General features: G+C 41.8%; 1 protein-coding gene across 3 annotated transcripts in view; it reads left to right on the top strand.

Moving 5' to 3' along the window:
- The window catches only part of SHROOM3 (shroom family member 3), a 144004-nt gene that overhangs the window by 3187 nt on the left and 125422 nt on the right, over positions 1 to 15395 (top strand). The window contains exon 3 of one of the 3 annotated variants that reach the window (XM_062624983.1): positions 1107 to 1228. In XM_062624983.1, coding sequence (XP_062480967.1) covers positions 1107 to 1228 — 122 coding nt within the window. Of the gene's footprint in view, positions 1 to 858; positions 1229 to 15395 lie in introns of those variants that run through there. The other 2 variants (XM_062624982.1, XM_062624981.1) reach the window with 2 other exon arrangements.

The raw sequence follows: 15395 nt of genomic DNA on the forward strand, positions 1-15395 counted from the left end.
CTCCACTGTGCTGATTTGGAACAGGTCCATTGTAGTCATCAACTGTCAGTTTGGATTGTTAGAATTCCTTGGCAAGTACAATAGAAAGATGATGGTTTCCGGGGCATAATAAAAGGGTGAGCCTCAGCTTTTGCACACTGCATTTTATAATTGCATGCTTGATGTGCACAATTGGGCAGCACTGCTTCGCTTGCCTTAATCCATCTCTCTCCCCCTCTCTCTCACTTCCTCAGCCTCCCTCAGAGCAGCAGTAGCTGCTGCAGCTTTGGCAGATCATAGGGGGAGCGTGGAACATAAAAAGAGTTCAGTCGTCGTCTTAACTATTTTCCCAAAGGATTAATTTCACCTGCTTCTCCAGTTTTCCTGACAAAAAAAAAGTCTTTTTTGCACTTTTTAATCCAATAAATACGGAGTTATTTCACATTTTAACCCCCTCTTAAAAGTTTTAGGAATGGACTTTTTCTCGCCTCCTCCTCCCGCATTTTTTTTGTTTTTTTTCTACAAGTCAGAAAATTGTGGATTGAGCAGACAGAGTAACTGAGAGAAGAGGTAGAAGACACTTCCATTCTTTCAGTGCACTGGGCTGAGGCAAAAAGGCCATTGTAATGGTAAATCGCATGCAGAAAGGAAGAAAGGACTGATAATCAATCACAACTGAAGCATTTGTTTGGATTTTGGCAATTTGCTGGCCAGGGGCTTTTAAATCTTTAAACTTTTTCTAAATTATTTTTTTTTGCCTGCATCTTTAAAAGCACAGGTTTGATATACTGAGAACAGAAAATCTTTATAGTGCCCAGGATACCTGGAAATGGGGAAAGCACAGTGCTGAAACACCAGTAAAACATCACAATTCTGAAGGAGAAACAGCATTCTGAAATGTTGATGGGAAATGTTTTTAACCCATCACCTTGGACTCCAGCTCTGAAGAAAAATTTTCTGTCTCAGACTCTTTTTGTTTCACCTCTTCAGGGATGAAGAGAGCTTGTGGGCTTCCGAGGACAACTTTGTTGTTTTGTGATTGCCTGAATGGGTTTTGTATTTGACTAAGTATGCGGTAGGACAGATGAGGATGTTAGACAATATTAATACCAGCATATCATCTTCAGAGTGCAACGTTACCCATAAAGGAAGATATATCTACCTGGAGGCACTGCTTCTAGGAGGTGCTCCATGGGGATTCACACTGAAAGGCGGACTGGAGCATGGGGAGCCCTTAATCATCTCAAAGGTATATTTTTCTTATTTTAAATGAAAATGCAAGCAAGTTAGAAGTGGTGCCCGTTTAAAGGGCAAGACCTATAAACTAACACTGAAATATTATATTTTACACTGTGTTTGTCTTGGTTTTGAAAACTGTTGAGCACCTATTCAAGTTAGTAGGTTTGTTCAGGAGCTACGTGTTTGAGAAACACGAGAGCTCTTATCATTGTTTAACTATCAAAGTGCAGGTTTTGTCCCGCAGGAAGTATCTTGGCTTCTAGAAATCGGATCTATTTATTTCACTACTGTAAATGAGAGTGAGTAGGGGACTCTTATGAGGTGATGGTGTGTCAGGAAGTCATAGCATATCTGAGCATATTCAGTAATCCATCACTGCCTCGTCTGAAGAGAGAACCTAAGTGCTTTAAGTCACAGGATGTGATGTTAGCTAATTAGAAGTGTGTGTGTGTGTGTGTGTGTGTATGCAAACAGAATAATAAATACTTGTATGTGTTTGGTATGTGTATGTATTGCACTACGCTAGTGGTTTTCTCACCCTATGTACTCTCTGCTTATTAAATAACTATGCCTCCAATATTTTCATTATGCCAGTTATTCATGATTGGGTATTGTCAACAGGCAACAAATAGCATAGCTTGAAAGGATATTTTATGGGAAAAAAGGTGGGAGGAGTTCTTCATTCTCATCAGAACAGGGCTATTAAAAGTACCCAGTTACCTTGAGATGCAGATACTGAAAACAACATATTTTCAAAAGTATCAAATTGAATTGATGAATGTCTAATATATGTTTGACCTATGGCCAGTAAACTGTTTTGAAAATGCCATTTAGGTATTTCTGAATTTTAACTTGTAGTGGCTTTTAACCATTTTTCTTTTCTGTGCATTCTGCTTGTGCAACATGCATTTATATAGCAAGCTGCTAGGTGCATATATGTGATTATGTCTCATCTTCCTCTGTCCTGTACACTAGGATGTATGTGGGGAATTAAAGAGTCAGAGCCAGTGACAGCTAACAGAACGCGGTGATAATCAGTCAATGAGAATCAATGTCATTCAAAGCCTGCAACTCACTGTGCAAACACATTCGCATGAAGGCTGTCAGTCGCTTGAATAGTTCACCTGAAATAATTTATTTGTAATTAGTGCATCTACATGTGGAAAGGAAGAATGGGGGAAACTTCCATAAAAGTTTTGTCATTAGAAAGGGATTTCAGAAATTTCACATTATCTTCATTCTTGCATGACCTCCTTGGAAGTATTTGGCATAGCCACATAAACGAAAAGTAGCCTCACTGAAATAGTGTTGTGGGTTTGAACTTCATAAACTTGAGGGACTGACACTTCAGCCAAGTTGTTCACTCCTTTTGGTAGTGTTCTGGGTCTGTAAGGTTTCTTTTTGCGATGACATTCTTCCATGATGTAAAAAGTGACACCCTTTTTTTAAAAAACTTTAGCTGGGGGCAGGGAGACAGAAAGGGAGAGAGATGGTTCTAGCTGCTGAGCAGTAATTCATCTATGGGATTTGGTTGCCACAACAACCAGGCCCCTTAATGTCAAACATGCCTGGAGTGTGCATAGTGCCACTGGGAGCTGTGTGACTTGTGCCTGCTTTCTGTGAAACAACACTGCAAAAATGTGGTGGCGTTTTTTTGGTTGGGTTGGTGGTTTTTTCACTTGTAGCTTCTGCTTGGTTTGTGCTATCGCTGTTAGCATTTTGTTGTTTTCCTCATGCATCGCTGATACAGAGCTGGAGCATGTGAAAGCTGTGCTTTCAGGAATTCATGCAGTACCTATGGCTGTTTCCTGGTTTCCAGTTTCAGCTGAGAAATTCCTCTTGTGTGTGAATTCGCTATGTACTCTTCAGAATTATTTGTGTATTAGTCATTTAGCTAATTCAGTATTCTTCTAGTTATACTACGATGTATTGAGAAACTGTGAAGAAATGATAAATTGAATCATGTTACCGGTTGAATTCTGTACTCACACACATTCATAGAAAGGTTTAGGTTGGAAGGGACCACTAAAGTTCACACTACTCACGCGGGTTGTCGTGGCTTAAGCACATATGGCAACCCAGAATCTTGCAGCTGCTTGCTCACTCCCCCCCTGCCTTCCCCCAGTCCCAGAGGGATGGGGAGGAGAATTGAAAGACTGTAACTCAAATGGGTTGAGGTAAGAACAGTCCAGTAACTAAGGTATAAACACAGTAACAAGGGTATAACGCAAACCACTGCTGCTACCACCAATAATAATAACGGTAAGGGAAATAACAAGGGAAGAGAATAAATCAGCTCACCACCCGCCAACTGATACCCAGCCCGACCCGAACAGTGATCTAGCCCTTTGGGGTAACTGCCCCCAGTTTATATCCTGGGCATAACGTGCTGTGGTATGGAATACCTCTTTGGCTAGTTTGGGTCAGGTGTCCTGTCTCTGCTTCCTCCTGGCTTCCCCTCCTCCCTGGCAGAGCATGAGCCTCACAAAGTCCTTGGTCAGAGTAAACATTACTTAGCAACAACTAAAAACATTGGTGTTACCAGTGCTGTTCCCAGGCTGAAAGTCAAAACACAGCCCTGCACCAGCTGCTAAGAAGGAGAAAAATGACTGCTACTGCTGAACCCAGGATAAGGTACACACTAGGAATGAACCAACAAGAGTACTAAAGCATATTACCTATAAATATCAGAAAATGTGGATATCAGGTTTTAATTTCTGATTATTCATAATTAAGGTAGTATTGCTGTTTCTGTTTCAGCTCCCTGTTCTGTTTTGGCAAATACAGTATGTCCACTTAACTGTCTGTATCGACAGAGTGGTGTTAAATGGCCCTAGGGTAAATAAAAATGTAGATTTCAGCAAATATTGAAGCTGGTACCCATAAAAGCTTGCAACATGACTTAAAACAGTCAAAGTAACATTGATGTATTGGTATAGAATACTAGACAAATAGCAAATCTGTGTGAATGTAGTAGTTCTGTCTAGCCATCAGGAACTGATACTCATTTGAGATCCACAAGTGTTGGCCTGTCTGAGCTTCAGACCAAAGGCTGTGATAAAGTTAAAATCCACAATGAGTAAATTTACAAAGGGCTTGGGTGTATGAAAACTTGTTCTTGCAGCTCTGACAGATTTTTCCACCATTAATATGCCAAGAAATTGCCCTGAAGCAATGGGAGCAACAGTTGGAAGTACAAGTTGCAAAAAAAGAGACCTATATTCTCAGCTGATAGAAGATGCTGGTTTAGGGTTATTAATAGCATAGTATTAGTATCACCTCTGAAGTAAGAACATTTGCTACATGGATGTATTACCTTGCTTCTGTGCAACACGACAGGTGGTTCTTGGTGTGTGTGTGTGAAGCTGAGTGCACAGATAGGCAAATTTACAGCTAAACTAGTAAATGCTGAATCAGCCTCAATGATCAGCAGCACATCATGCAACTAGATTTAAAGCAACTTGTCAGAAATGCTGGCTTTGAAGCTGACATGAATTTAGGTAGTAAAGTGGATGACCTTTTTGTGCTAATGCTGTTCTTTTTTAACCTCTGGAAAGACCAACCAGATTCATAACAGCTAATTCAAAGTCCTCAGAACAGGTCTCTTCATAATGTATTTTGCTGGAGGTGGGGGCAGGCCATAATCAGATTTATTACATCCTACTCACCTTTCCCCCTCTCCATATAGGAAGCTGCTTTGACAATTTCCTCCAGTCAATTTGTTTCTGTTTCATTTCTGGACTGACTATATGTAACTCATCATATGAAGACTGTAGAATCGCTACTTTGTGTTATGATTCTGTCAGTATAGGACATTTAAAAAAAACATAGTGATTTTCAAAGAAAAGAAATTTGGAAATGCTAATAGTGTGTCAGCAAAATGGAAACTCAGGGTGTTGACCATCCTAGAGCAGCACTCAGCCACCTTGGGGACGTAAGGACATTCCCTTTGTCTTCTGGAGCTGCCTGCTGGGACACAGCACTTCAGGACTGTGCATGGTACTCCTGGACTGCCACCTCAGCTTGTGAGGGAGCTTCAGAAATAAGCGTTGTGGAGTCTACCCAACATTAATTTTTGTTCTACCAGAAGAAAAGGGGTGAAAAGATGGGCTTCACACCAAGGGAACATCCAAAAACCTAAGTTAGCACCAGAACGTCACTGGTTAGCAATGGGACAGTGTCCAAAAAGATAAGTCATGGGCTGAAAATTAACAAAATGTTTTTTTTTCCCTTTTGTATGGATCCTCTGGTATAAGACATGTTGTCAATGAAGAGTGTAGGTAGGAGTCTGGAAGGGAACTATAGGCCTAACATTCTTTCTGGGGAAGAATTTCTCATTTATAAGAGCTTAGAGAATAGCTGTCAGTCAAATTCTTTGCTTGGAACTATTCACAGTTTCTCCCTATGTTTTCAAATACATAAATGTCTTCCAGATTTGAAGAAGGAAAAGAAGCTGGTGGCAATAGTAAAGCACTTCTCTAAGAACAAGCATGTTATGCTAATTTTTTCCTGCTGAGAGAATTTTGCAAGTTCATAGACCGCAATGAATGCAGCCTATATCTGCAGAAAATGTGCCACTCATAGTTTTCAAACACTCCTTGGGCCAGAAGGTTCTCAAATTTTCAATTTATTTCCCTTTTTTTAAACATTTCTTCTCTGTTCATTAGTGCTTGAAAGGTAACTTTGTATCATAAATATGTCACCGATACTTCAGAAACAGTAGAGGTCACGTCTCCTGTAGTGACCTCCACTTCTCTGTTTTCCGATCTTGATTCATGTAGTTCAACTTCTGCTTTTCATTTTACCTGTTTAGTCTTCAGAACCAAGATTTGGGGAGATTGCCTCACAGTGGAAATGTTTCTTTACCTGGAACTGGAAATCACATGAGAAATGCAAAAGGGATTGAAGGTGATAATCCCAGAAGGAAACCCAGATTTCCATTTCCATGTTAATTTTTTTGGCTCCTCCTGAGCTGTAAGATCAAATTTGCAAAATGAAAGCCCTGAATGTTCTAGGCAGGAAGGGCAAACTGGTAACAGAAGTGTTCATTCCCTCTCAATTTCCTTCAGGAATTTTTAATTTGGGATAATTAATGTTAATCAGTCTCAACCTTTTTGTAGCCAGGCAGTCTATTTCTGGAGTTTCTTTCTCATTGCTACACACAAACCTTTGCAATAGTTTTAGCTGTTGTAGGCCTCTGAAATGCCCTTTTTTTTTTTTTTGAGCTCCATGATGATGATACAAACAAAAGAGTTATTTCTCTTGCCTTGGAATTAAAGCATCGAAAGCATTCTTTCTCAGGTAGTGGCTATGTGGGAACACTTTTCCCATGCTGTAGTTCATCAGTTGCCTTGACTCAAAAGGGTAGGTCATTTACAGGCACCCCATGCCAGAAGCATGGCACAGACTCTGAGGTTTACCTCTCAGCAGGGATGTAGGAAGCAATAGAAGTTTAATAATAATGGGAATAGCCTGGGACAGAGCCTCAGAAATAATCCTGAGTTCTTATAAGGTGTTTAAACCTTGTTGGGAGCCTGATACAGCTTCTGATGAAATGAATAGCCCTCAGCAATTGGTGCTTACTGAAGCTGGATCAGGCTGTCTTCCACAAGGCTCCTGTGCCTCTGCTACTTCTCTAATATTTTTGGTTATGATGTCTTGCTCACCCCACTTGAGTGAGCTCATAGAGCAGTTAGGGACATTTAATGAGAACTGTTCCACCACTGTTGACAAAACAAGCCCCAAAAGGCCATTCTGAGGCACTTATCTCTGTCTGTGCCTCTCATCGAAGCACCTGGAGTCAGCGTTTTCCCATTAGGTTAGTACCAGGAGCCCACTGCTTTCCCCACTCAAATGCCCAGAGTCCCCATAAATGCAATTACATTATCTTTCGCACTGACAGGCAAAATTGCTTTGCATCCATTCCCCATATCCCTCTGTGTGACAAATGGTAATTTAGAAACTGTTAACCTTTTTGTAGGTCTGCAAGCACAAAGACAACCAGTGCTCACATTAGGGGCTTGTCTAAAGTTGGCAGAGTCACTACAGACCTATTGGCCTGGGCCTGAGGACATGGAACTGAGCCAGAGACAGGGTGACTTGTTCTGTGATTATTTTTTTTTTTTAACTTATTTTTTCTTTGCAAGTTTCCACACTTTTTCTTGTCCAGTTAGATATGGACTTTATTTCTCTCCTCACTGCTGAAGAATAGCTTGGGGCCTCTTGTTGTTAGTGTTTACAAAACTATCCTTTTTCACTATTTATCTTTCAGTACTCTCTGAATATGCTGATGAAGGTTTCCATTTCAAAGCCATTTTACACTCATGCGTTCTTTCAGAGCACTGGCTGTTTGTTTAGGGACATAGATATGGATGTTGTGTATAATATGGCATAATATGTGTATAATACGTTGTGTATGTGTTTTTTCTTGTGTAAGAACAGAACAAGAATGGTACATAAGAATCACCTGAGTGCTGATCTCTTACTAATTAACTGCATCAGCTTACAGGGCATGAAGGGTTGGTATATTTGTTGTTCCTTCACTTGTATTCATTGGGGAAAGCAGTAAGTGAACAGTAACAGGACAGTAATTCACCTAGGACTATACCATAATGTAATTTTTTGTTTTTGGTCTCAGTCCATAGGCAGGTGAAAAGGTGTAGCTGTGAGTAAAAAGAAGTACAAACGTTCACTGACAGGCATCCTATCTGGGTGGGATAGAGATTGAGATCGAGATCGAGAACCAAAGATCGAGAACTAAACCAATCTGGTCAGCAGAAAGTGTTTCTTCCTGATTCCCCTCTTCCTGCCCACCAGTACTTCTTTTAGGTTTGGCACTGGAGAAAGGTGTGCTCTGTCTGCTGATGAGCTAAGGGATGCATCTGCCTGCACAACTGACTCTAGTTGCTGAACTATGGCAGCACAGAAGGCAGATGCCTGATCCCAGAAAGCAAGAAAATCTGCTGACCTTTGCTTTCAGAGATGCAGAAAGGAACTGCTGTAATTGTTTTGGAAAGCAGAGGGGCAATTTCTCACCACTCTTCCTTGTTTCTCAGGGCTCAGATTAGGGCCTCACTAAAGACTGCTGATGCCAGCACAAGGGACAGGCTCGTCTACCTTTTCTTAAAGCTAGGGAATTGCTTGATGAAAAGGCTTCTATTGTCAGCCCCTCCATTAGGCTGCTGACAGTTCTCTAGCACAAAAAGACTTCTGTTCAGTTCCATAGCACTGAATTAGCAATTGCAGACAAACTGACTGACGTGAGCAGTGGCTTGCTGGGCATTGCTGCTGCACCAGCAAAGTCAGTAGTAGCTTTTCAGACTGCAGATGGGCTGTCCAATGGGGTAGTGCCGCTTTGTCTGCTATGCATCATGTTGAGCCTGTCTACTGGGAGTACCTTGCTTGTCCTTATTAACAAAGATCAGCAGAGATGGATCCCAAGGTGCACACACAACTCGGTGATGTGAGTTTAATGAACGTGCATGTGGAAGGAAATGACCCTTGAAAAAAGTTATACCTCTGTGCTGACAAGCTGCGAGAATGATGGCTGACAGGTGTCTGTCTCCAGCTGACCAGTCATGCTTCAGAGTTATCTCCTTACCAGAGAGATCAATCTAGGCTGCAAAATTTAGGTCCAAACCCACCGATATAGCTGGTCTAAAAGATCAGGTCTCTACCACTGCATTGCAACTGCATGAGTTACGGAGGACCATATGCAGTGTAATGTGCTTCAAAGTCACAAAAAGATGTACCAGGAGTATTTTCTTCAGAGGTTCTTGGACCAAGAAGAATCCTGTGTCATTAAACACAACATGTAATCCTTAGAGTCAGTAAATGGAGCCTTGGTAAATCCTGCTCTAGCTTTAGCTTACATGAGGGAGATTAGAGAGAAAAAAGCCATATATCCTTGTTTGCTTGGCTGTAGCAGGTATAACCAGTTGAGATTTACACTGAACCTAGAACGAGAACCAGAAAATGCACTTTTTAAATCAGTGTTTGTGCAGAATACATGATTGTTTGTGAAAGACTGTACTACGTTCAGTCTTTCCCACACTTCTTGGAAGCCCAAGGCATAGGAGGAAAAACGGTCATCAATAATAGAGCTGGAGCTGAGCTAATCTCATCTCAAATTTCATCAGTATTTGCCTTCAGGATCTTTTGATGAATCTCAAAACTGTAAAGCATGAATCAAGCATGTGTATGTGAACCACTCAGACTTTGTGAGGGATCTTTGAAGGTGAAAATGAGATGAACTGTAATTTGCATGCCAACAAACATGGGTACTCAAAGAAAACATATCTAGAGGCCTTTGAAAATCGCCTGAAACCACAAAATCGCGTGCACCTACTTGTGCATTTCAAAGCCGTCTGGTGGCAGCAGAGAGTACCCGAAACCAGTGTCGGAAAACCCTGAATCTGTCAGTATCCCTCAGCCCTGGAGGCAAATCTCTCCCAAAGGCAGTAGACTTTGCCTTTGAGCTTGACCAACAGAAACTGATGGGCCTTTTGCCTTCATTCTGGCGTCTTCAGGCTGTGTTTCTGCTCCTGCTTAGGAGAGGCTTTCTTTTCCTGTCACAAACCTGCTGTTATGCTTGGAACAGGGAACATCCAGTTAGCAATAGAAAAATACAATTCAGCATCAGGACTAGCTGCAGGAGATTTGGCATCCTCTAGGTACCTAGCACCCAGCCACATCAATCTCACATCTGGGTTTCTTTCTGTGAAGTTAAGAGCATGGTCTGCATGATGAACGCCTGCCAGAGTGTGTGCTGAACAGGACCAAGCCTGCTTCATACACGTGAGATGTGGAAATCAGACCCTTGAGTAGCCCTGACTGTGCCACACCAGTGATGGAGCAAGGGTTTCTAGATGTTTGGAGGTTCCATAAAAACTTCCCTTGGCTGGATCAGGTCATTGCTGTATGTCAGATATAATTGAGGAAGTGTGGATTTCAAGTGCGGTAAATATGTTCCTCCTTTTCCTTATAATCTCATCTCATATCGGCTTCCATACCTGTGTTTGTGTCTCTCCCAAAAGGTTCTTGCTTTTTTTGTAGGTCCATTTACAACCCTCAACTTTGTATCACCTACTAGATGCTTGTTTCTGAGGGAGATCTGGGCTGTATACTGCAGATGAACTTGCCAGAACCCAGCTCTTTAAAGAGGCTTAGGCCAGGAGCTGTTAAATGCCAGGAAGCATCTTTTCCTTGTGGAAATACAGTTCGTGTATCACACTTAGAACTCTGAGTGAAAAATATATCTTCCTAAATATTGCTTGTTTTAAGTAAGGGAGGGCTTGTACAATGCTTGAGCTGGAAATAAAGTTCTGGTCTCCCCATTTTCATGCAGACACTGCCTAAATCTATTTCCTGTTACTTTGCCATGAACTTAAAAAACCCCAAACAAATAAGTGGATCCAGGTTTCTTGGTCAATTGAAATTAGGAAAAGGACAAGACCAGCTTATTCAGGACACAGCTTGTTAACATCCTAACTGGTATACAAACATAATATTAGTTTTTCACACTTGCATTAAAAATCACACACACACAAAAATCAAACCCCAGTGAAGAACGATTCCTGCTGATAAGAAAATCACTGTGCTTAAATTCATTAATAGAATAGGCTGTGAGATACATTTCAAAGCACAGGCTGAGAACTAAGCTCCCAAATCCCATTAAGAAATAACAGGATTTATGTGCATTCCTCCCATATATTAGCTTTCCCCTCTGGAAGTGCCTTGTGCTGACTTGGTGCCATTTTTCAGGCAGGTACAATGTTCTGCAGTTCCCACAGACCTCTCCAGATAATCTGCCAGCCTGGAAGCCATGCCCTATTCTCACTCAAGAATGGGGATTTTTCCAATGCACGGATGAATGATGAGTTTGGCTGAAAAATGTCATAGCTCTATGTTCTACTGGGATATGGACACACATTCTGCAGTGATGTTGTAAGCAGTTTTGTCTTGTCCTTATCAACAGTTGAAATGTTTTAAGCACCAGCCAACAGAACTAGAAGAGAGACTGGTTCTTAATAACCATTGTCAATAGTGGACCATTATCTGAGTTTGACTTCAGCAAAGCATTTGACACAGTCTCCCACAGCATCCTCACGGCTAAATTGAGGAAGTGTGGACTGGATGATCAGGTAGTGAGGTGGACTGCGAACTGGCTGAAGGAGAGAAGCCAGAGAGTTGTAGTCTATGGGGCTGAGTCTAGTTGGAGGCCTGTAACTAGTGGAGTGCCTCAAGGGTCAGTACTGGGACCGGTATTATTTAATATATTCATCAACAATTTAGATGAGGGAATTGAGTGTACTATCAGCAAGTTTGCTGATGACACTAAGCTGGGAGGAGTGGCTGACACGCCAGAAGGCTGTGCTGCCATCCAGCGAGACCTGGACAGGCTGGAGAGTTGGGCAGGGAATAACTTGGTGAAATATAACAAGGGAAAGTGTAGAGTCCTGCATCTGGGCAGGAACAACCCCAGGTTCCAGTATAGGTTGGGAAATGACCTGTTGGAGAGCAGTGTAGGGGAGAGGGACCTGGGGGTCCTAGTGGAGGACAGGATGACCATGAGCCAACACTGTGCCCTTGTGGCTAAGAAGGCCAATGGCATCCTGGGGTGTATTAGAAGGGGGGTGGTTAGTAGGTCGAGAGAGGTCCTCCTTCCCCTCTACTCTGCCCTGGTGAGACCCCATCTGGAATATTGTGTCCAGTTCTGGGCCCCTCAGTTCAAGAAGGACAGGGAGCTGCTGGAGAGAGTCCAGCGCAGGGAAGATGATTAAGGGAGTGGAGCATCTCCCTTATGAGGAAAGACTGAGGGAGCTGGGTCTCTGTAGTTTGGAGAAGAGGAGACTGAGGGGTGACCTTATAAGTGTCTATAAATATATAAAGGGGGAGTGTCACGAGGATGGAGCCAGGCTCTACTCAGTGGCAAACAATGATAGGACAAGGGGTAATGGGCACAAACTGGAACACAAGAGGTTCCACTTAAACTTGAGAAGAAACTTCTTCTCAGTGAGGGTGACGGAACACTGGAACAGGCTGCCCAGGGAGGTTGTGGAGTCTCCTTCCCTGGAGACATTCAAAACCCGCCTGGACACATTCCTGTGTAGCATTATCTAGGTGTTCCTGCTCCGGCAGGGGGATTGGACTAGATGATCTTTAGAGGTCCCTTCCAATCTCTAGCATACTGTGATACTGTGATACAGTCAAGTCAATTTGTGATGCTGAAGTCTTTGGGGAATTGGTTTGTATTGTCAGTGGTCTTTTTTTTTTTTTTAATTAGCAGTCAGTTTTTTCACCCTTTTATTGAAGGCAAGTTCTATGCCAAATCTTCACATTTGTCATTACTTACAAGAGTTACCATTACTTTTTTCCTTTTAAAGACATGGATAAATGTCAGATGTCAAATCTCAGAGAAAAGCAGAGATAAAGTGTTACAGAAATATTTGCCAAGGCAATGGACAGATCTATTTCAAAAAGTGGAAACTATTTCATGGGCAGAAGGAGGCCAGAAGGGTCTCAGGATCCCTGAAGAAGACACATGCTGTAGAAAAAGTTGTTTATTTCAGAACTGAAAGAGCACACGGTCCACTACGTGCTGCAGAAAATTTCTTAACACCTATAGAGAACTACTGATTTCCTGACAAGTATTTACTAGTCACATGTACAAGTCATATGGGAATATTTTTCTTGGTTTTCTGTTCAGCTTGTAATCACCATTTATCTTTTCTAACATGGAAATGTCAGCAGGTCTCAGTTGAAAACTACAACCCCTTTATGCTGCTTATGAGTGTTATAAATAAATCAGTTTCTGCCTGTTCTAAATTTATAGTTGTGATACAGTCACAAGATGTAAATACAGAGAAACAAATACAGCAGTGGGTGAAGACTGAAGCAAGGTGAGTGCAAATGCACCAGTGAATTTATTATCTCTTTTACTAAGGATGTTGCTTGGAGTTTATGTGTTATTTAATGTTGGATTTTAAATTGTTTATAATGGCACATAATCACCTGAATGTTCTTGAAAACTTGCAGTAGTGCTGGATGTATTATTGCTTTTTTTTTTTTTCTGTAAAAATATGCATTATTTAAATGAACACTTCTTTTAGAAAAATGGATTAGTCCCTAGTGTCAGACTTCATGTTTTTACACATTGATAGATGACCAGTCTTGCCAGTGGACTGAGAGAGATCCACATTTCTCAAATGTATTCTCATAGAAAATGGGAAATCAGCTGGTGGAATTCAAACCAAAGATCTGGCTGTTGTCCAGAGCAAACATGTAGCAAGACACATTTCCAGTTTCAAGAGAGAGGCTTGAACTGGAGAAAGAATCACAAAACATTTGGATAGAGATGGGTGGGGTCTTGGGGGGAATCTTCATTTCATCTATGATTCTATTCCTCTCCCTCCTGCTCTGTTCAGTTTCAAGTTTGCTTAAAAGCACTTGCCAGTGTTTGTTGAATAGTGTCAGCAGAGAAGGGATGTAGCCACTGACCTAACTATGAGGCAACAGCAAAAGGTTAGTAGAATTAGTCTTGTACTGCAGGCTTGTATTAATAGTTGTATTGTGGTGTTGTTGGCACAAACTCCACAGTTAAATAAGTTGTTGGCACTCTTCCCTAGGTTAAATTACTACTACTGTTCCTCCTGCTTGCAAGTCAATGCATACAATACTTTTGGGAAGGCAAGTTCAAACATTTTGGTTCTTTTGGGATTCTGCACATTTCTGATTTCAAGCTAAGAAGTTTCTGCTGGCTTTCCAAGCAGACCTCTGTTGTTCTCTCTCTGCAAACAGCCCATGCAAACTAATGCTGGAATAACCAAGCAGGGGAGGAAGTAGGTGAGGGGGAAAGACACAACAAAAGACTGATGTAGAAAAAAATGCCTTTAGAAGGGTCCTTGCTTTGTTTCATGCCTGCACCCATGGATGTTTCTTAGCACTGAGCTGTTGTAGAGGATTAGGTTTCCATCACAGCTTCATCAAAGGCAACTTATCCTTTTCATCAGTTCAGAAAGACAGCCACAGACATGAGGAGGGGAGTAGTGGTGTATCCCCACCTATCCTTGCCCAAAAGTGCAAAGCAGCCACTTTCTCCAGACCAAGACCCACTTCCCACTCCTGCTATAGTCAATGGCAGTTGAGTTTGGCCTAGAGCCCCACCCACCTCACAGCAATATACCTCCCCAGTCCTGCTTGCCAGAGAACTTCCTATTTTCAATTTATTAACAGATCCTTCTACTTTACTCTTTTATGCTCTTTCCTAGCACATCATGATTTTGTTTTCCTAGAGTATTTTCAGTAAAGCTAGGGAGTCAGCCAGAGTCTGACCTCTGTTCATGACCTACATGGAGGCTAAGACTTAAGGTGCAGTCCAGTTCTTTGGGGTAGCAAACCGTAAACATCAGACACAAGAAGTGGAAGTGCTTCAGACTCTCTTTCAATGTGGCCAGTGTTGAAATGCAGCAAGAGTGTGGGGAGACTGTACTACTTCATGAGTTGAGAAACATGTCCATCTAATGTTTTTCTAAGAAACTGGTGGTATACAGGAAAGATGTCTCAGGACAACCTGTGCTTTCCTTAAGACTAGCTGCTATTTAATCGATCGTCAGATGTTGATAACAAACTGCATTTAGACGCTTCCCTGTCTAACAATGTAATGCTCTTACCGTGGCTCATATCAGTGTTTAATGGAGATTGATAGAGAGTGAGCCTCTTTCACATCAATGGAAGCTGGAAATTAGGAGAAAGGAGTAAGCAGAAACAAAAGTAAGTGCGCTTGAGTGACTCTCTGTCTCTGTCACTTCTTGTGTATCTCATCAGCTGCTAAAACAAAAGGTTCCTCTGCTGGTTGGAGCTGAAGAGAGCCAGGGTGAGCATCTATTGTTCTATATATTTTATTATTCCTGGGCTCTGATCTTGTCAGTTCTCATTAGCTTAACAGGTTGTGCTGTGTCACTCTGTGGATGGGAGACTTTGAAACATGATGAGAAATGACATGAAGAGAAATGACACCAAGTGGTTCAGTCTGTAGCCCTGCCTCCACTGAGTCAGTGCTGAACCACTGACCCATCAGAGTTTGGGGGGCAGAAGGTCTGATAGCGCCTGCTTTGTGAAATATTCTGGCTTTGGTGATGAGATACCTAAAAATCTGCAAGGCAAGCATGTTGTGCAGA

This window comes from Pezoporus occidentalis, unplaced genomic scaffold (genome assembly GCF_034315485.1).
Source record: "Pezoporus occidentalis ecotype Australia unplaced genomic scaffold, CSIRO_AGI_Poc_V1 ctg275, whole genome shotgun sequence".
NCBI lineage: Eukaryota > Metazoa > Chordata > Aves > Psittaciformes > Psittacidae > Pezoporus > Pezoporus occidentalis.